Here is a 22951-nt window from a genome sequence, read left to right on the forward strand (position 1 = left end):
TCTATCACAGCCGCTGAGTAAGTCCTGGGCTACGCACAGACTGCACACACTGCACACACTGGGGAATCATTACATGGTGAGCGACTGTTATCTGGGAGTGTCAGGGACACCGCAGGTGTGTGACAGGAAGTCATGTGACGTCAGCTCCGCCCCTGATCAGCCTGTTACAATGGCAGTCACTGAGTAAGTCCTGGGTTACGCACACACTGCACACACTGGGGAAGTCTATCGTTGGTGAGCGTCTTGCGTGTGGAATTACAGCTATTTGCTGACCCAAATATCCAAATATTCTCCAAAGCCGTGTAAAGCAATTGCATAAGGTGGGATGTCACCCCCCCAGGCATGTCCCTATTGGGAAGCCCACCACTGTATAATAGGACACAGAGGTAACCGTATGCTCCTCCCTATTATTATATCACACAGACTAGGGTCGGCTATGTGATAGCTATTTAGAAGAAGTCCCAAGAGCAGTGGTAGCCAACCCTAGCCCTCGAGAGCTACCAACAGTTCACATTTTCCAGACAACCTAGCTGCTGCACAGCTGCACTCATTAATCACTGACACATTTTAAAAGATCCACAGATGAGGCTAATTAGCTCACTTCTGATTCTGTGAGGAGACCTGCAAAACATGCACTGTTGGTAGCTCTCGAGGACTAGGGTTGGCTACCCCAGCCCAAGAAGATACAGTATAGCTCATTCACCTAGGTTTTAATAATATATATATATATATATATATATATATATATATATATATATATATAAAATCAGTGGTGGCCTTGGCGTGTCCTGTACATGACAACTACATACGTGATACTGTGCTGTGTGTAATGTAGAACACGTGATGTTACTGCCGATGTCTGGTACGTGGCTGCAGAATGGGCAGCACCCTTACCCCTATCCTAATAGGGATAATATACTGTAGGTATAATATTCATTAGATTGCCAGCTCTATGGTTATTGCGCAACTGTTGTTGTGTCACAGGGCCAAATCCGTGTTCAACTTTTCCCCCCAATGTTACCCTATTATATTGGCGTGACAATAGAGTGTCACCAGCGTCCATCCCCGCATTCATGTGACAAGTAGCACCCTGAGCAGTGTATAACTAGCGGCAGCACAAAGGTCTCCTCACTCTCAGGATAATCAGTGGCTTCACGGAGTGTCAGATGCGTCCCCAATTAATGTGTTTTCCTGGCCTCAGCCCATAGAGTCCAGGACGTGGTATGAGCAGTATATGAAGTGAGTGGAGGCAGAATATTAATACACTCCCAGTAAGCGGCCACCCACACATCATTGTCTGTGTAATTAGTGGTTATTGTGAGTGACTGGGCCTGGGGGAGACATCAGAGAGCTATCTCTGCACAATGCTGGAGCGCTCACCCATCTCCGGGTCTCTATTCACTGTAGTGACCTCTCTTCTGCCTTAAATAGAGGCACGGCGTGGGGATGGGGGCAGAACCGGGGCTGTGGTTTATTATGGGAACAATGGAAGAGCAACAGAAGAAGAGTGACGGCAGGGAGGGGGCATCACAAACATTTCACCCCTGCCTTTCACAGGGATGGATGCCCCACAGTCGCTCAATGAGCGGGCACAGCGGGTCTGTATACTGATGGGTCTGGGTTACACTTGTCAGGTAAGCTCCTGGAGACTGGCGCAGAGCTGTAGCAAAGGGCACAGAACTATTACAACAAACATCCACAGTGCGTTTTGGGCTTCCGATGCGATGCGCGTTCCAGCACACATCCAAGTCCGAAAAGAATGTGCAGCGCATACGTTTCGCAGTAAATTGCATTGCATCTAGTACACAATGCACGCTGCTGTAGCACACGATTCAGTAGACTCCGCATTGTGCCAGCGTCTAGTGCGCCTGCGCAGGTCTCCGGAAACATGGCGGCACAAGGCGTAATAAAGTAGGTATTTGGTCAGAATGTTCTCTGCATATCCTCCTGCCCAGGCTTACCCCGTTGGACACAGATTACTTGTAAGAGTAGCTCTGAAATCTAAGTAGAATCTTGTTCCAGGGTGTATTTTGCACTGACATGCCTATTCGGTCCAGCTCACCGTTAACCCTGTGGGGAATACCCATTCTTACCATAATATCCTGGGACACTGGGATTACACCAGCCACAGAACCTGTTTAATTCATTAGTGTCCCGGTATAAAGCAAAAGTATGGGAAACCTATGTACAAGTAGACCAGGCATGTCCAAACTGTGGCCCTCCAGCTTTTGTGAAACTACAAGTCCCATCATGCTTTGCCACAGTTTTGTTATTAGGGAATGCTAAAACTATGGCAGGGCATGCTGGAGGGCCACAGTTTGGACATACCTGAAGTAGACTATATGCAAGCCAGAGACCTGGGCATGTGGATACAAGGCCGGAAACCTCTAACCAGGCACACGTCCTGTGTTTTCCTTTTATCACTCATTTACACAGCATTGCCAAGTCAATACATCTAGTGACTATTAACATAAATATGGAGTTTCCTTTACCTCTAGGACTGGTATAGCACCATCTCGCACACAGTTTTGGAGTGTCCTGTGCCTCTAGGACTGGTATATCACCATAACACACACATATATGGAGTGTCCTGTGCCTCTAGGACTGGTATCTCGCCATAAAACACACAAAGATATCGAGTGTCCTTAGGGTTACCACCCGTCCGGGATTACTCCGGACAGTCCAATAATTAGACCCAGAGTCTGGACGTGTGGCGTTCCCGGACTATACAATGTCCGGGAACTGGAGACTGGAGGTGGGAGATCATGCACTGTCGGGGAAAGCCAGCTAGAGAACGGCAGCACTGTGACTGTGAGGAGGATGAGCAGGAGCAGGTCCGCAGACAGACCTGCTCTGGTGTCTGATACAGTGCTGCAGAGCAGCGCAATCTCCTCTGCCCTGCTCAAGCTGCCTGATTAATTTGCATTCCCCTTGGCAAGGAGCATTTGTACTCAACTTGGTAACAGGCATTTGCCCTCCCCTCGGCAACGAGCATCTGCCCTCCCCCTTGGCAACAGGTATTTGCCCTCCCCCTTGGCAATGAGCATCTGCCCTCCCCCATGGCAATGAGCATCTGCCCTCCCCCTTGGCAACAGGCATTTGTCGTCCCCCTTGGCAACAGGCATTTGCCGCCCCCCTTGGCAATGAGCATTTGCCCTCCACCTTGGCAACAGGCATTTGCCCTCCACCTTGGCATCAGGCATTTGCCTTCCCCTTGTCAAAGAGCATTTGCCCTCCACCTTGACAACAGGCATTTGCACTCTCCCGTGGCATCGAGCATGAAACCCCAAGCAATTAACATGGAGGTAGGCGGCATTTATATGGCATAATATGGAATAGCCATTATGGTGTGTGGTATATGTAATGGGCATTACGTTGTGTTTGGGATAACGTGTAATGGGCAGTAGAGTGTGTGGCATAACGTGTAATGGGCATATAGTATACTTATGTAAGGGTTGTGTGACGTATAATAGGCATTCTGGTGTTTTTGGCGCACGCCTTCGGCACGCACTGTCTATGTTGTCCTTATTTAAAAAAAATTGTTGAGCCCGGGCATAACTCTTAATGGCCTCTGGTGCGCACTGTCACTGTTGTCCTTTTTCAGAAAAATTATTGAGCCCTGGCATAACGTGTAATAGGCACTATGGCATGTGGTATAATATGGATGTGTGACGTGTAATAGGCATTATGGTGCCACTGTCAATTTTGTCCCTAGTTGTTTTTTTAAATTGTTCACTCATGGCATAATGTGTAATGGGCATCACGGTGTGTGGCATAATGTGTAATGGGCATCAGTGTGTGGCATAACGTGTAATGGGCATTACAGTGTGTGACGTGAAGTAATGTGTATGTGGCATTACCGTGTGCAAACTCAAGAATAGATTTGAAGCAAATGTAAAAAACAAACCCATAAGGCGGGGCTGGGGGCGTGTCAATGGGTGGGCTGTGGGTGTGTCATGGGGAGGGTCACTGTCTGGGAATTGCTCAACACAAAGGAGGTGTCCTGTACCTCTAGGACTGGTATATCACCATCCCGTACATAGATATGGAGTGTTCTGTGCCTCTAGGACTAGTAAATCACCATCTATATATTTGGCTACATCTGTCACTCAAAGTGTGTGAGTGTGTGTATAATGCTGGGTGGAGCCTCTGACTCACATCACATGACTGACCAGAGAACCAGCCCAGTGAGCCCACAGCATACCTCCCAACATGATCCATGCCAGGAGGGACACAATGCTCTGCTCTGCACTTTCCTCTTATTGCATTACCCTCATCTGTGTTAAGCAGGTTAATTGAGGAGAAAGGTGCTGCAACACAGGTGATGGTAATCATACAACATCAAGAGGAAAGTGCAGGAGCAGAGCAATGTGTCCCTCCTGGAGAGGGTCATGTTGGGAGGTTTGCCACAGTGCCAGACACCCTCTGCCTCCCCATGTTGCCCAGCAAAGACACTGCTACTCCACAGCCACCAGGTGAGCGCCTCCCGCGATTCGCGCCCCCCCTCCCACGATTCACGGCACTCCCGCGATTCGCGGCAAACCCCCCGCGACTCCCGTGATTCGCGGCGCGACCCCCCCTCCCGTGATTCATGGCAAAACACACCAAATATATATGGAGTATCCTGTGCCTCTAGGACTGGTATCTCACCATCACACACACAGATATGGAGTTTCCTGTGCCTCTAGGACTGGTAAATCACCATAACACACAGATATGGAGTGTCCTATGCCTCTAGGACTGGTAAATCACCATAACACACAGATATGGAGTGTCCTGTGCCTCTAGTACTGGTAAATCACCATAACACACACAGATATGGGGTGTGGGCTATTCCCCCCCTGAGTCTGTTTGCTGTGCCTCTCTTCCAGCCCAGGGAGCGCTCCCTCCCCCGAGTCTCTGCGCTGCCCCTCTCTTCCAGCAGAGAGAGCTATACCTTCCCCAAATCTCTGCGCTGCCCCTCTCTCCCAGCAGAGGGAGCTATACCTTCCCCGAGTCTCTGTGCTGCTCCTCTCTCCCAGCAGAGGGTGCTATACCTCCCCTGAGTCGGCGCTGCCCCTCTCTCACAGCAGAGGGAGCGCTCCCTCCCCCGAGTCTCTGCGCTGCCCCTCTCTCCCAGCAGAGGGTGCTATTCCTCCCCCGAGTCTCTGGGCTGCCCCTCTCTCCCAGCAGAGGGTGCTATCCCTCCCCCCGAGTCTCTGGGCTGCCCCTCTCTCCCAGCAGAGGGTGCTATCCCTCCCCCGAGTCTCTCCCAGCAGAGGGTGCTATCCCTCCCCCCGAGTCATGTCTATGATTTATTTGATAATATAATAGCGTTCAAACAAATACTATTACATTATTAGATACTGATCACCTCTGCTATAGATGCTTTGGTAGTCTTACACTGAGGGGTGTGATATAGTGGGCCGACAGTCAGGATTCCGAATGCCGGTACTCTGATGGGGATCAAGTGCATTGAAGCCCCTTGCGGTCTCGCTTTACCCACCACGAGGGAGAATATCCTCTGTCAGACATTTAACTGTTGGGAATCCAATTTCGGTATCACGACCGTCGGGACGTCATCAGGCACCCACACTGAGGCCATTTTCAACTTGTTTCTTGCGGAAAATACTTTTTCTCAGTTGATTTCAATACCACTGCAATTAGTATTATGTCTGCCCCTAAGATGATGATATTAATAATTACAAGTATACAGCACTTTTCTACTAATCATATACTACGGCTATGTATATGAGCAATAATACAGCACCGCCACATTCAGATTTATGGTGCAGTGCATTGTGGAGAGCGGCTTTGTCTGGGCAGATTACGCTGCACTCAGCTGAGTCTCCGGCTATGAATGGACGATGAATGTGGACCAGGCTGTGAGATCATTCTGACTCATTGACTTCTGATCTTTGGCCCCTAAACTTCAGCTCGGTTCAGGAGCAGAGGAGAAGTCGGGCCCTGTGTACACTGCACCAGGGATCACGGTATCACATACAGGTAGCAGTACATATGTACAACCGTGCCCATAGCGAGTTGTAGGCCTCCACATTCCCTCTGCTCCCACTCTCCGTCTGCCATGGCTGTGGGGGTGTCATGACAATAGTTTCTTTTGTCCTTTCAGGTGGCTCTCGTCCAAGGGGAGAAAAGTGTCCCCTCCCAAGTCTGGGGACAGAGCTGCCCATTGTCGCCCATTGTCGCCCATGAGTCCCCCCCCCCCTCCCCCCTTCTTGTGTTGCGCTGTGTTATGGGGGAGGTCACACAGGTCGGACAACACTGCACCCTGTCATATCGCCAGTGAAGTCACATCCATACTGGGAAATATCAGTAGCCTGTGCCACGGAAGCTGGATCAGTAGATCTATGCCTACCAGGGACTATAAAGTATGGCTAGCTGGACATGCTGGGACCGGTTGTTCCCTGCCCAGCCACGTATATCTTTCCTCCATGATCTAGGAATACACAATTCTCTTTCCCTGTATATATAGAGATTGCTGGTCCCATTGACAGTCCCCCACCTCACTGATGCTATACATTAGTCTGTGGCGCCTTGCAGACAAAGCTGCGAATGATTTACGTCCGTCTCAGTGCCCACTGGCACCACTGATCTTGACTGGGAGCTGCTCTGATGGTGACTCTGGCATGAGCCCCTGTAGAGCTGCAGCATGTTCTATTCTGTCAGGACCTGCAGCATGGAAGGAGGCAGACAGAGCAGCTTCAGCTGGCGGTACTATAAGTTGGGGCAGAGGCATTACTGCCTCACAGCACTGAGGGGATTGTTTCCCTCCATGGCCCTAACTGTGCACCCCGTGTTTGCGTGAGTTTCCTCCGGGTACTCCGGTTTCCTCCCACAATCCTAAAATATACTGGTAGGTTATTTGTCTCCTAACAAAATTATCTCTTCAATGTCTGTGTGTGCGTGTACATGTGGTAGGGAATATAGAGTGTAAGCTCCACTGGGGCCACTGAGTATTCATGTATTCTCTGTACAGCGCTGCAGAATATGTGTGCGCTATATAAGAAACTGTTAATAAATAATAAGTGGATGTGATACAGGAGCAGCTACATGACTGCAATGCCATGCGTTGTGATGGGCATCATGATCCCATACCTGCCAATATACAATACTGTCCATCATTACACAGCAGTGAGCAGGTCAGGTTACAGCACACGTATATCCTCTCCAGGGTCTGGCATACCAGGAACAGTCAGCTCGGTACTTGGAACCATTTCCAATTGATTCGTTTTTCTATCACAAGGATGAGCTGGGCTCATGCGTTTCGCTTAATGTGACAATCCCTATTATTCTTTGTCCCCCTCCTCACACTGCCAGGATCGCCCAAACGTAATTTCCAGGATTTCAGGTTTTGCTTGTCGGCATCTGCAGTATGTACAGATGTGTCCTCATTGCTGCAGTTGTGCCTCTCGGAGCGCCTAGTCCCGTGGGGCATCTGAGTCGCATGTGAGGTGACTGGGAAGCATCAGGAGACTGTATTGATCATGTGACACTTGTATATCTATGTGCAACTGAGTCAGAAGCTTCATATGAAGTACTGCGGTGCAGCAGCTTCTTCTCATGCCGGTTCTGTTGCCATATAGACTGAGTCACACACAGATATACAAATGTTGCATATCAGCACAGTCTCCAGATGCATCCTAGTCACATTGCCGGGCAATTAAGTCTGATGTTCATGTAAAAGAACTCCAGGGCCAAGGGACTTTGCTGTTTACAGTAAAATGCGTTAGTGGTGCAGATAAAGAAAATACTGGGCTTGATTCACTACCGCTCGCTAAGCAGCGGTCATTTGCCGCAGCACTGTATTTACCATGTACTTGCGCCCCTCTGTATGTTACACAGCCTCTGAAATTCCTTTATTCGTTGGCAGTATGTACAGTACTTCACGTGGATCTATTCATACATGTTATATTCTACTGCCACATACGTGTCACTTTTCCCACGTATGCCTCAGGCCCTGTATGGCTTATCTCTCACACTGTAACCTCTGTGGTGCGAACAACATGGCTGCCTCACATGGGGCTAATTCACTAAATATAGAATTTGTAAATGATGGAAGGACTGCGCATGTGTACTGTACTGTACGTGTACTGTATCGCATGTGTACTGTACTGTATGTGCACTGTACTGTATGTGTATTGTACTATATGTGTATTGTACTATATGTGCACTGTACTGTGTATGTACTGTACTGTATGTGTATTGTACTATATGTGCACTGTACTGTGTATGTACTGTACTGTATGTGTATTGTACTATATGTGTATTGTACTATATGTGCACTGTACTGTGTATGTACTGTACTGTATGTGTATTGTACTATATGTGCACTGTACTGTGTATGTACTGTATGTGTATTGTACTATATGTGTATTGTACTATATGTGCACTGTACTGTGTATGTACTGTACTGTATGTGCACTGTACTGTGTGTGTGTACTGTATGTATACTGTACTGTGTGTACTGTATGTGTACTGTACTGTACTGTGCGCATGCGTAATTAGTGACAGAAAATGCACATGGGACGTAATCCCCTTGTAATATGAGGCCGGCATTTGGGGGTGGTAACCAGCCATGTTCTGTGAGTGGTTGGAATAATGAAGGCGTGTCCGGGCATTTATGAGGAAGGTCTGTGACATCAGAGATTACCACTTCCTCATTTGCTGACTAGTGGGAGTCACAGACGGCAAAGTCCTATTGATGGTTCGGGAATTGCGTATGGGTCTGTGAGTAGATGCTGATTAGCGATCCATTCACATCTCTCACAGTTTCTGTCTGGGCGGTGACTTTCTCCTCATAGCCCACTGGAAATTCTCATATTAGCAATCCATTCTGAATTAGCCCCATGTTACGCTTATGAATTGGGTAATAATACATGGACCGGACAGTTATGGTGGGACCCTATTCCTAGCATTAGGTCGCGGTTACCTGACATTTTGTGTGGTTTCTTCTGTGAGAAACCTATTCCACACAAGTAAGCATACATAGTGTGCCCATAATCACTGCCATGCTACAGCGGTGTAAATAACAGAATAGGGGGTTCTAGACACATGACTGGGGGCTGCCATCCTTGCAGATCACGTACACCCAAATATGCTGGGATGGGATCTTCCAGCAACACAATGTAACACGGCTAGATATGTCCTCCAGTAGCTGTGTGATACACTGCAGTCAGCATGGCTCCAGCTCTCTGTACCAACCCCCCAGCACCTTACTGAGTCCTAACCATCCCATCTGGCTGCTGTCCATGCTGCCCACAGCACTTACTCTGGCTAATAGTTGGTTCTCCTCACAATGGGGCCTTGACAAGAGATAAATGCAAGGGTGATAGAGAGAGATAAACGTCCAGCCAATCAGCTCCTACCTGTCATGTTACAGGCTGTGTTTGAAAAAAGTCAGTAAGGAGCCGATTGGCTGGACGTTTATCTCTCTCTCTCTCACCCTTGCATTTATCTATTGTAAAGGCTTAATACATCTGCCCCATTATGACTCTGTGTATAACCCACGTCAGTTATTACCCAAAATGTCTGCACCAACTCTCTGCTCTGCTTATTGTGCCCTCTAGGTTTCTGTTATTAATCATTTCTGTGTGGTGTTCTATATTCATTTATACCAAATCCTTGTACAGTGCACCATGTTTCTGTAAAGTGAGTGTTAGTCCAACAGGAGAAAATTGCTATACAAATAAAATCCTTACATAGTATAGAAGAAAGTCCCTGAAGCGCATTTGTGCTAATCTTGAAAATTAATTTTTGTGCTGTTTTCACTGTTATCTAGTGCAGTTCTCCCTCTCTCTGCTGGTACATACCAATATAGCACCATCTCTTGGTGCACGGGATTATTGCACCTTCTATGTACTATAGCACCATCTTCTGGAACAATGCTCATCCACCGATGCTATTTATGCAGTGGGCATCCCATTAGTCACTGATTTTTCCCAGGTATGTTTTGTTTCCATGCGCCCGCTACCTTACATGGCGTGTAGAAGGAATAATGGGTGTAGTTCTGAAAATTCTTCAAGTATCTCAGTATTATTATCTATTACCAGTTATTTATATAGCGCACATATATTCTTTACAGAGAATATATGAACATCAGTCCCTGCCACAGTGGAGTTTACAATCTATATTCCCTACCACATGTAAACGCACACAGACATTCTAGGGTTAATTTTGTTGGGAGCCAATAAACCTACCAGTATTGTGGGAGGAAACTGGAGTACCCAGAGGAAACCCACGCAAGTACGGGGAGAACATACAAACACAGTTAGCGCCATGGTGGGAATGGAACACAATACCTCAATGCTGTTAGGCAGTAATGCTAACCATTACAATCTCTGTGCTGCCCTCATATGTAATCACTTCCAGGCAGTGCCTGTACTGCTCAGTGTGCGCCTGCATAGTACGACTACAATGGCTGCCTCACCTGGCACCTTTGCGGGTAGGATAAATAATGCTTTGACCTATAGGCCCAATATGGCTGCTACACCTTCGTATCATCCCCAGAGCCCTCCTACTTCAAAGTCTGTCTGTTGTTACCCAGTTTGTTTTATCACTGTCTACAATTGTAAAGCACAACAGAATCTGATGCGCTACATAAAAACCTGCAACGGAATCGGCTGCGCTACATAAGACACTGCAACGGAATCGGCTGCGCAACATAAGACACTGCAACGGAATCGGCTGCGCTACATAAGAAACTGCAATGGAATCGTCTGCGCTACATAAGAAACTGCAACGGAATCAGCTGAGCTACATAAGACACTGCCACGGAATCTGGTGCGCTACGTAAGACACTGCCACGGAATCTGCTGCACTGTATAAAACACTGTAACGGAATCTGCTGCGATATATAAGACGCTGTAACGGAATCTGCTGCGCTATATAAGAAACTGCAACGGAATCTGCTGCGCTATATAAGACACTAACGGAGTCGGCTGTGCTATATAAGATACTAACGGAAACTGCTGCGCTATATAATACACTGTAACGGAAACTGCCGCGCTATATAAGACGCTGTAACGGAATCTGCCGCGCTATTTAAGACGCTGTAACGGAATCTGCCGCGCTGTATAAGACGCTGTAACGGAATCTGCTGCGCTATATAAGAAACTGCAACGGAATCTGCTGCGCTATATAAGACACTAACGGAATCTGCCGCGCTGTATAAGACGCTGCAACGGAATCTGCTGCGCTATATAAGACACTAACGGAATCTGCTGCGCTATATAATACACTGTAACGGAATCTGCTGCGCTATATAAGACACTGTAACGGAATCTGCTGCGCTATATAAGACACTGTAACGGAATCTGCTGCGCTATATAAGACGCTGTAACAGAATCTGCTGCGCTATACAAGACGCTGTAACGGAATCTGCTGCGCTATATAAGACACTAACGGAATCTGCTGCTCTATAGAAGACGCTGTAACAGAATCTGCTGCTCTATATAAGACGCTGTAACGGAATCTGCTGCTCTATATAAGACGCTGTAACGGAATCTGTTGCTCTATATAAGACGCTATAACCGGAATCTGCTGGGCTATATAAGACACTGTAACGGAATCTGCTGCGCTATATAAGACACTGTAACGGAATCTGCTGCGCTATATAAGACACTGTAACGGAATCTGCTGCTCTATATAAGACGCTGTAACGGAATCTGCTGCGCTATATAAGACGCTGTAACAGAATCTGCTGCGCTATACAAGACGCTGTAACGGAATCTGCTGCGCTATATAAGACACTAACGGAATCTGCTGCTCTATAGAAGACGCTGTAACAGAATCTGCTGCTCTATATAAGACGCTGTAACGGAATCTGTTGCTCTATATAAGACGCTATAACCGGAATCTGCTGGGCTATATAAGACACTGTAACGGAATCTGCTGCTCTATATAAGACGCTGTAACGGAATCTGTTGCTCTATATAAGATGCTGTAACGGAATCTGCTGGGCTATATAAGACACTAACGGAATCTGCTGCTCTATATAAGACGCTGTAACGGAATCTGCTGCTCTATATCTGACGCTATAACGGAATCTGCTGCTCTATATAAGACGCTGTAACAGAATCTGCTGCGCTATACAAGACGCTGTAACGGAATCTGCTGCGCTATATAAAAGACACTAACGGAATCTGCCGCGCTATATAAGAGGCTGTAACGGAATCTGCCGCGCTATATAAGACACTAACGGAATCTGCTGCTCTATATAAGACGCTGTAACAGAATCTGCTGCGCTATATAAGACACTAACGGAATCTGCTGCACTATATAAGACACTGTAATGGAATCTGCTGCACTATATAAGACACTGTAATGGAATCTGCTGCACTATATAAGACACTGTAACGGAATCTGCTGCACTATATAAGACACTATAAATAAATAATGGTCTCCATATTTTATGCAAATCTAAACCTCTCTATTATGTTTATGCTATCTTTAAACTGCCTTGAACCCTACTGGAGAAATGATAATTATTATATAGTGCCATCTGCTGGATCACATTTATATAGCGCAGTGATGGCTAAACTTGACACTCCAGCTGTTGTTGAACTACACATCCCAGAATGTCCTGCTACATTTTTACTATTTGGCCATGCTAAAACTGATTCAGGGATTGCTGGGAGTGTCAAGGTTAGCCATCACTGATATAGCGCCATCTGCTGGGACACATTTATATAGCTTCCTGTAGAATGTAATCTCTCACGAGCAGGGCCCTCTCTCTTCATGTGCATTTCTTAGAATATCTCTCTACCACCCTCATCATTACCTCAGTGTCCTGTCCCCTGATGGAGCGGTCTTTATTTACCATGTACTTGTCCTAAATTGCAATGTACTGTAAATTGTTGTTTTCCACTCAACTATGTATTGTCAGGTGCTGCGGACCCCTTGTGGCACCATATAAATAAACTATAATAATAGAACCATCTACTGAAATATAAATATATATTTATATAACCCTCTACTGGGACACATCTGCTGGAATATATCTACAGTGGTGCTTCAAAGTTCATGAACCCTTCCAAAGTTTCTGCTGAAATTTGACCAAAAATGATCTCAGATTTTCACAAAAGTCCTAAAGGTAGATAAATTGGCCAAATTAAACAAAACTAAGACTTAGACACTTGAGGAAAATGATCCAATATTACATACTGTATCTGTGAGTGGCCCTTGATTTCAGTGTCTGGTATGACCCTTGTGCAGCAGTAGCTGCATCTAAACATTTCCGGCATTGTTGATTAGACCTGAACATCAGCTTGGAGGAATATTACCCCATTATTCAGTACAAGACAACTGTTACGTTCCTCCCATGAACTGCTCCCTCCAGGTCCTTCCACAGCGTTTCAGTTTTATTAAGATCATTACTTCTTAAACTTGAAATGTGTTTATTCTTCTTTAACTATTCTATGGTATTTATCTTGTTGCATGAGCCACGTTCTCTTAAGATGGAGCTCACTGATAGATGTGATAATATTTTGGTTTTGTATATTCTGGTATAATTAAGAAATCGTTGTCCAATCAATGATGGCAAGTCGTCCTGGGCCTAGTGCAGCAAAACAGGCCCAAACCATGATATCAACATCACACGGTCACAGCTGTTACGAGGGGTTTCTGCTGAAGTGCAGCGTCCGCTCTTAAAACAAAGATTTTCATTTAATCCTAGAAGCGCTATTTTCAACTGTCCACAAAACTTTAATCCAATAGACTTCCGGCTTGTCCAGGTGGATCTTTAGCAAAATGAAGATTGGCAGCAAAGTTCTATTTGGAGAGCTGAAGTTTACTCCTTGCAGTCCTGCCATGCACGCCATTGTTGAGGGGCAGATTTATTTGCTTGGTAAAGTGATAAAGTGCCCGGTACTTTATCACCAGCCAATCAGTTCCTAACTGTTAAGTTACAAGATGAGTTTGAAAAATGGCAGTTAGGAGCTGTTTGTGCTGTGAAAGTACCAGCCACTTTGATCACTTCACTGAGCTTAATAAATTGCCCCTCAGTGTCCTCCTGGCGGTGGACTTATGACATACCTACTTTTGAGTTTTCCTCTCCAGGAACAGCTCAGAGAGGCATCTTCAGGGGGCAGATAGTCTGACACTGACAAGCTTCGCCCCCATTTCATGAAAAATGCCTTGATTTGCAGGTCCGCTGGGCAGAGCTAAAATTATACAAATTGCGTAATTTTAGCCCCTACGGCACGTAAATGCCTTTGATTATATCTGAAACCTACCTCTACTGAGGAGCCAGCCGGATGCAAGAGATATGCCTGCTCTTCCAGGGGTGCTGTAGGCTCCCCCGCAATTGGGAGCCACTTGCAATTAGTGAATGTATGACTTATGAACAATAAAATGAATTAGTGTGAGAAAGGCCTTCAGTTGCTTAGGTCCTTTGTGACATTGCAAACGATGAAACACCTTGCTCTCGGCGTGATCTTTGTTGGTCAACCACTCTTGGGGAGGGTAATAATGGTCTGGAATTTCCTCCATTTGTACACAATCTGTCTGGCGATTGGTGGAGTCTCATTAGACATCGTTCTATAAGCTTTTCCAGCCTGATGAGCATCAACAACTTTTCTTCTAAGCTCCTCAGAAATCTCCTTTGTTCGTGGCCGGATACACTTCTACAAACTTGTGTTATGAACACCAGGCTTTGATGGAATCATGAGGGGACAGGTTGTCCCCCTCACACCCAATTGTCATCCCATAGATGGAAAATGCCTAACTCGAAAATATCGGCTAAACCTAAAGGCTCACCCACAAATATGTGATATTGGATCATTTCTTCAATAATAGAACGAGTCCTTCTCATTTTTTTGTCTCATTTGATGGATTTTGTCTCCATCTCTTTTTTTTAGGACTGGAGTGTAAATCTGAGGCAGTTTTAGGCCAAACTTCAGTAGAAATATACAAAATTCTGAAGGGTTCACAAACTTTCAAGCACCACTGTATATAGCACGATCTGCCGGAACATAGGTCCATAAGTATTTGTCCAGGAAATAGAGCCATCTGCTGCAATACCCATTCATTATATTATTATATACCATGTGCAGGATCATGGGGGGGGGAGACTTATGTAGTTTTCAGATAGGCCAGGTAGCAGGCGTGGTTCAGGGGTGCAGCCGCTGTGGTGTACCCCCCTCTCGCCAGCACATGTCCTTGGTAGTCACAATTAACCTATGGTGCAAGATAATTGTTTCCCTGCATCACCTAGAGGGAGTGACAGAAATAAGGCCCACTCTAGATACCAAGCAGATATATAGGCTTCACACTATGGCCACATATGGGCTAAATGAACACTGACATTTTAGGTTTGTATTGTATTTATAAAATGGGCTGCATTTAAGATATTGAGACCCTTGTAATGTTACTTACTTTCTTTTCACAAATATATATATATATTTTTTTGCTTATACAGTTCATGTAGTGAAGTTTAGGTTTACCATGGAACTAAAGCACAATTGTATACAACCCCAAGAGCCAAAGTGGGGCCTTCCTCTGTTCCCTTAGCATTTTATGCATGCACCAGTATAATGCGCCCACCTACACCACAGAAGAACCCAGATAAATGTTGCTGCAGAGGTACGGTCATTGGCACAAATAAATATAGAAGAAGAAATAATCGAACATCTGTAGCGCCCCCTAAGGCCTGTTACATGAAATGACCGTCACTTATTGGAAGGTTTGCGGTAGAATAGAAGATAGTCAATGCAAAGTCAGGAGTCAGTTTCTACATTTTATTATTTAAAACTTTGTGAACAATTTCAGAGAAAAAACAACAAACTAATAGAAGACAGTGAGGGAACAGGGCGGCTCTGGCAGCGGGAAAAGCAATGTACATCAGACGCCCCAAATGTAGGCAGCCATGCTGTGGGCAGAGCCTGTATTCATGAGAAGAACCCCACAAGGTGGCTGCGGTCATCCTGTAAGGGGATGTGGTCAGTGGAACGTGCTCATTTTGGTCCATGTCTCTCTGGGAGATCCCATTTCATATTCCTAAAACTTATATATAACCCCCCCCCCTCCCCCCCAAAAGTAAAATAAAATGAAATTAAAATAACTTCTCCATAACTTTCTTTGAAAGATGCCACCTGCAGTGGAAGCTTCACGCTGCCCTATTTACTTGGAGTTTCTCATGTATGGGGGTTAAGCAATAGTAATGGTCGCATGTCTTACTAGCATCTGCAATGCAAGAGGAGTTGGAGACAGACAAGACTGGTAAGCCAATAAGAGCATGTAGCCTACTTCAATGATCAGCTTGGTTACAGCGGCAACGGATCTAGGGTTGGCAGGAAGGTGAGAATCCAGAAAATATGGGCAGAGAGGAAGGTGCGGATCGTAGAAGGTAGGAATTAGAGTTTCCCAGGATTATGGAGTGGGGATGAAGGCAAGCATCCTGGGAATATGTGGAATGATGAAACTGGAAGATCCCGGGAATACGGGGTCAAAAGGAAGGAGTAGATCCTGGGAATACGGGGTCGGGAGGAAGGAGTAGATCCTGGGACTACGGGGTCGGGAGGAAGAGGATCCCAGGAATATGGGGTCAGGAGGAAGGAGAGGGCTCGGGGGACAGGAAGTGGGGAAAAGCGAAGGCTTCTGGGATTTTATAATGGAAATGCATGTATTAGGAGGGGAGAGGCAGTTTTTATCATCCTGTTATGTCCTGAACTAAAGTTACAATATTAAGATAACCATAAAATATATATATAAAAAAAAAACCCACACAGAATTGCTGAAGGCACAAAAGCTACAGGAATTTAGCTCCTTAAATATCACCTACCACCCCCCTTCCATGTGAGAGGAGACTATCCGCTCCGGATCTCTATACTAGATTCCTCATCACTACCCTTCACTTGTGAGCAACACAGTTTCTCTACCAGGAATGTGAGTTTTGCTGAAGGATGAAGTGCAGTGTAAGCAGAGCAGAGCCAGAAAGGATGGCAGACATTGTGCTATAGGCCCCGTCTGGTACGGAAATGATTAATATACAGAGAGAAATGTTCTAGAAGCCATAATCCGGGAAGCTGCAGCCCGGGGAACATGCAGTAGGTGTGAGCTGTCCCCAGAACAGAATGGGAGAGATAACCTTGGAAGCGACACGGGTCTGCAGACGGCTTTGTGCTTATCCTTGCAATCAAGGAGTTAAGAATTGCCTTATACTATTACATGCACAGATATGGCTCTGCTGCGAGACACGAGGTCTAGGCAATAGAAGAAGATGTTCGGTAAGAAAATGTCAGAGGCAATCCTGGAAATAGGGGCTGCAGCGTATCCAAATCCCGCGCCATTCCCCACCCGGAGGCCGTCCTCCTCCAGACCCGGCAGGTGTGTTCCCAGAGGCATAGGGGAGAGTGCAACTCCCAGGTGTGAAAGCCGAGGGGTTATAGGACGATGCAGTATAAGCTCAGCCTTGTACGGAGTGCTGCCCTTCACAGCAGACTCCATCCAGCAGAGGAAAGGTTAATTACAAAATGAGACACTCAGGATAAAAACTGTAAAATCCAGAGAGGGGCAAAAGGTCTCTGCTCCCCAATCTGTCACCATTACCGGAACCCCTGTGGAAGGTAAAGAAAAGCAAGGTCAGGAAATGCTTCACACCTGGATCAGAGGAGACCAGATCAGTTAGTACAGAATAACCCACTACGTGTGACCCAACACAGGCACAGTGTGCTCAATGGCTTACAGAGCGCACAGCACCACCTACAGACGGACCACCAGTACTGCACCTACATGCTTACAGTTGTTCTACTCTCACGGGATGCCAGGGAGCCTGCCATATTAAGCCCGCTTCCCTAGTGAAGTGGCTGAGAGCTTGTTGCTGCGATGCTGAAGTCCTGGGCAATACATAGCAGTGCAGAGTGGCTTTGATAATATTCCATAAGTGTATGATGGGTTAGTGGAGCCAGCTCATTGTGGCCCCTCACGCACAGACCAGCGAGGAGGGCCAAAGCACATATAAGAGGTCTACAGAAAAGGCAATGACAAAGGGGCAGCCAGCTCCTCACCTCTGGGTTAGAACAGACCACAGTCCTTTAGGTTATTTTTGATGATAACGTCTGTGACTGCATCAAACACAAACTGGACATTCTTCGTGTCGGTGGCGCAGGTGAAGTGCGTATAGATCTCCTTTGTGTCACGCTTCTTGTTCAGGTCCTCAAACTTATTCTGGATGTAACTGGCTGCTTCATCGTACTGATTCGCACCTGACGGAACCACAGTAAGCAAGGGGTAGAAGTGAGCGAATGGGGAACAGTGAAAAGAGTGATGGCGCACTCTGCCTGGGGAGCGCTTATTATACAATATACTGAGGGGGTATTCAAACATCGGCGACCATCTCTTCGACAGCATTGAACTGGGGAGCTCAGCAGAACGAGCCCGACTTCACAAGCAGTCGGGCTCGTTCTGCCGAGAACGGCCAGGAAATGATTAGATTTCGGCTACAGCTTGCGGCCACACCCCTTTCTCGCCCTGCTGCAAGCGGAACATTGAATCCCGCCAACAAATTCTAGGTCGAGATGACCGAGAACAGGACAGGGTCATGGCTGTCGAGCTTGACCCCAGATTGAATACCCTCTAAGACATAACTGAGTGAGCAAGATCTAAGATACAAAAGGAGGTGTGGAAGCAGCCATCAGGAAAAACAAATTTGATTTGTTGCCTTTGGATAGAACCAACATTTGATTAGAGAACGCGTCTCTCACCTGTGTATTCCGGGAAACAGATGGTGAGCGGACTCTGGGTGATCTTCTCCTCAAACAGGTCCTTCTTATTCAGGAAGAGAATGATGGATGTCTCGGTGAACCATTTGTTGTTACAGATGCTGTCAAACAACTTCATGCTTTCATGCATCCGGTTCTAGGAAAGAGAGAAGGTGAGCGGATAACAGCACCGCAATGGGAAAAGCAATGTGGCTGTATGAGGCGCAGGTCGGACATTCTTGCATAAACTTTCTGCATAGATTGTACTGGTTACCAGTAACCGCTCCGGTCAGCAGAATCACCCATCATGGCCAAGCCTTACCGGTAACTCTTCCTGTCAGCAGAACCACCCATCATGGCCAGGCCTTACCGGTAACCCTTCCTGTCAGCAGAACCACCCATCATGGCCAGGCCTTACCAGTAACCCCTCCTGTCAGCAGAATCATCCATCATGGCCAGTCCTTACCAGTAACCGCTCCGGTCAGCAGAATCACCCATCATGGCCAGTCCTTACCGGTAACCCCTCCCGTCAGCAGAACCACCCATCATGGCCCGGCCTTACCGGTAACCCTTCCTGTCAGCAGAACCCCCCTCATGGCCAGTCCTTACCGGTAACCCTTCCTGTCAGCAGAACCCCCCTCATGGCTAGTCCTTACCGGTAACCCTTCCTGTCAGCAGAACCCCCCTCATGGCCAGTCCTTACCGGTAACCCTTCCTGGCAGCAGAACCACCCATCATGGTCAGGCCTTACCGGTAACCCTTCCTGGCAGCAGAACCACCCATCATGGTCAGGCCTTACCGGTAACCCTTCCTGTCAGCAGAACCACCCATCATGGCCAGGCCTTACGGTAACCCTTCCTGTCAGCAGAACCACCCATCATGGCCAGGCCTTACCGGTAACCCTTCCTGTCAGCAGAACCACCCATCATGGCCAGGCCTTACCGGTAACCCTTCCTGTCAGCAGAACCCCCTCATGGCCAGGCCTTACCGGTAACCCTTCCTGTCAGCAGAACCACCCATCATGGTCAGGCCTTACCGGTAACCCTTCCTGGCAGCAGAACCACCCATCATGGTCAGGCCTTACCGGTAACCCTTCATGTCAGCAGAACCCCCTCATGGCCAGTCCTTACTGGTAACCCTTCCCAAGAGATAAATGCAAGGTTGATAAAGAGAGATAAACGTCCAGCCAATCAGCTCCTTACTGACTTTTTTAAACACACGCTGTAACATGGCAGTTAGCAGGTGATTGGCTGGATGTTTAGCTCTCTTTATCACCCTCGCATTTCTCTCTTGTTAAGGCTTAATACACCTGCCCCCACGGTGAGATAAGTGCTGTACAACCATCTTCTCCTCATTACTCACCATCTCCTCATCTTCTGCCAGGACAAGGTCATAAGCGCTGAGTGCCACGCAGAAAATAATGGCGGTCACACCCTCAAAGCAGTGGATCCACTTCTTTCGCTCAGATCGCTGCCCTCCAACATCAAACATCCTGCAGGGAAAGGAGTGGGGGAGGTAAGTTCTCCTCCAGTATTACAGTAATAAAGCAGGTGGTCTTTACCGGAGGGGTATAGCGCCACCACAGGTTGCACATCTCTCAGATGTTGGCACTCAAAGGGTTAAATCAAATTGACTGAGGATGTAATTAAGACACCTTTGCTCAAGCATGGCTCTGCATGGAACCTACACTGTAATGGCAGAGTTTGGGAACCCGTGGATCTGAGTAATAAGGTGGTGAAGGAGGGGTCCGGGAAAGCCTTGATTTCTCTATGGTCTTTGTTGCGGTTCTCCAAGAGCCAGCATCCTCTAACTGCCATTGATATGGGCAGCTTAGATTTGTAGGTGCAAGTAACATAGATTTCTTTTACATATATTTTACTAATCCCACAACCACCGGGAATTGGGAATACGCCCTGTTATTCCACATGAATAGAGATGCAGAAAATCCGCAGGCTATTACATCTCCATCGCTGTGAGCTCTGCATTATGTACACACCAGTATCTGGCCACTGGGTGGCACTGTTCTGTACAAGATCTGGTTGTGTATTAGTAGCAGGCAGAGAGAAGGGTTCTATGTTCAGGACACAGGACGGATTGGTGGAACACGAAGCTGCTTCAATGGAATAAATCTGCCCTTTAATAGGGAATCCCAGCCTCCAATCACTGCTGCCTGCTAACATTACACTACCTGCAATCCTGGCACACTGCAGTATTAGCCCCTAGCAGGCCTATTAGCCAGATCCTGTCCCCATGGCAACAGTATGCGCAATCCCACCTGTAATATAGCGGCGGGTATGTAATATAACATATAACCAGGCACAGCTCATCAGTACAATTTGCATCACACCACATCTAATATTCTTTGCCATAATTAAACCATTACGGAACTACCAATTAAAGCAACAATTAAGAAAAACTAACAATGAATGTTCATTGTCTGGGGGAGATTAGGGGGTCTGTACACTTGGTGACTCCTGGAGCCGTGTCCCCCGGTCATGCACAGCGCAGTTACAGGGGGTGATATAGTATACAGAGCACCAGGTACACAGGTACTGTCTGACTATACAATCTGGGTAGGGAGACACTGATGGGTACTGTACAATCTTATATAATATACATAGCACCGGGCACACAGGTACTGTCTGACTATACTATCTGGGTAGGGAGACACTGATGGGTACTGTATAATATTATACAATATACAGAGCACAAGGTACACAGGTACTGTGACTATACTATCTGGGTGGGGAGACACTGATGGGTACTGTATAATATTATACAATATACAGAGCACAAGGTACACAGGTACTGTCTGACTATACTATCTGGGTGGGGAGACACTGAGGGGTACTGTATAATGTTATATAATATACATAGCACCAGGTACACAGGTACTGTGACTATACTATCTGGGTAGGGAGACACTGAGGGGTACTGTATAATGTTATATAATATACATAGCACCGGGTACACAGGTACTGTGACTATACTATCTGGGTGGGGAGACACTGATGGGTACTGTATAATGTTATATAATATACATAGCACAGGGTACACATGTACTGTCTGACTATACTATCTGGTTAGGGAGACACTGATGGGTACTGTATAATGTTATATAATATACATAGCACTGGGTACACATGTACTGTCTGACTATACTATCTGGTTAGGGAGACACTGATGGGTACTGTGTAATGTTATATAATATACATAGCACAGGGTACACAGGTACTGTGACTATACTATCTGGGTGGGGGGGAGACACTGATGGGTACTGTATAATATTATATAATATACATAGCACCGGGTACACAGGTACTGTCTGACTATACTATCTGGGTGGGGGGAGACACTGATGGGTACTGTATAATGTTATATAATATACATAGCACTGGGTACACAGGTACTGTCTGACTATACTATCTGGGCAGGGAGACACTGATGGGTACTGTATAATGTTATATAATATACATAGCACCGGGTACACAGGTACTGTGACTATACTATCTAGGTAGGGAGACACTGATGGGTACTGCATAATGTAATATAATATACATAGCACCGGGTACACAGGTACTGTCTGACTATACTATCTGGGTAGGGAGACACTGATGGGTACTGCATAATGTAATATAATATACATAGCACCGGGTACACAGGTACTGTGTGACTATACTATCTGGGTAGGGAGACACTGATGGGTACTGTATAATGTTATATAATATACATAGCACCGGGTACACAGGTACTGTGACTATAATATCTGGGTAGGGAGACACTGATGGGTACTGTATAATGTTATATAATATACATAGCACCGGGTACACAGGTACTGTGACTATAATATCTGGGTAGGGAGACACTGATGGGTACTGCATAATGTAATATAATATACATAGCACCGGGTACACAGGTACTGTCTGACTATACTATCTGGGTAGGGAGACACTGATGGGTACTCTACAACGTTATAGAATATACATAGCACGAGTACACAGGTACTGTGACTATACTATCTGGGTGGGGAGACACTGATGGATACTGTATAATGTTACAGAATATACATAGCACCGGGTACACAGGTACTGTGACTATACGCACTTGAAGTGGAGGTCTTTGAAAGTGAAGTGTGTTTCCACTATTCCAGTGGTTTTCACCCTCGTCCTCAGGACATCCTGCTGAGTGGGTACATAGTCTGACCGGGCAATCCGCTCCAGATCATTCAGGTAACTGCGGAGAGACAACCGTTATAA

General features: G+C 46.5%; 1 protein-coding gene and 1 long non-coding RNA gene across 2 annotated transcripts in view; one reads left to right on the forward strand and one right to left on the reverse strand.

Moving 5' to 3' along the window:
- Nucleotides 1–22951, forward strand: part of LOC146025781 (uncharacterized) — a 113681-nt gene that overhangs the window by 65949 nt on the left and 24781 nt on the right. The gene's annotated exons all lie outside the window — the stretch shown is intronic.
- Nucleotides 15721–22951, reverse strand: part of GNAI2 (G protein subunit alpha i2) — a 44449-nt gene continuing 37218 nt past the window's right edge. Inside the window, exons 5-9 of the mRNA XM_083155833.1 lie at nucleotides 22800–22928; nucleotides 20058–20187; nucleotides 18699–18852; nucleotides 18003–18200; nucleotides 15721–17552 (exon numbers count right to left, since the gene is read on the reverse strand). Coding sequence (XP_083011959.1) covers nucleotides 18010–18200; nucleotides 18699–18852; nucleotides 20058–20187; nucleotides 22800–22928 — 604 coding nt within the window. The 3' untranslated portion in view covers nucleotides 15721–17552; nucleotides 18003–18009. The remainder of the gene's footprint in view (nucleotides 17553–18002; nucleotides 18201–18698; nucleotides 18853–20057; nucleotides 20188–22799; nucleotides 22929–22951) is intronic.

The sequence above is a fragment of the Crinia signifera genome, chromosome 8, assembly GCF_055691185.1.
Source record: "Crinia signifera chromosome 8, ASM5569118v1, whole genome shotgun sequence".
NCBI classification, from domain to species: Eukaryota; Metazoa; Chordata; class Amphibia; order Anura; family Myobatrachidae; genus Crinia; species Crinia signifera.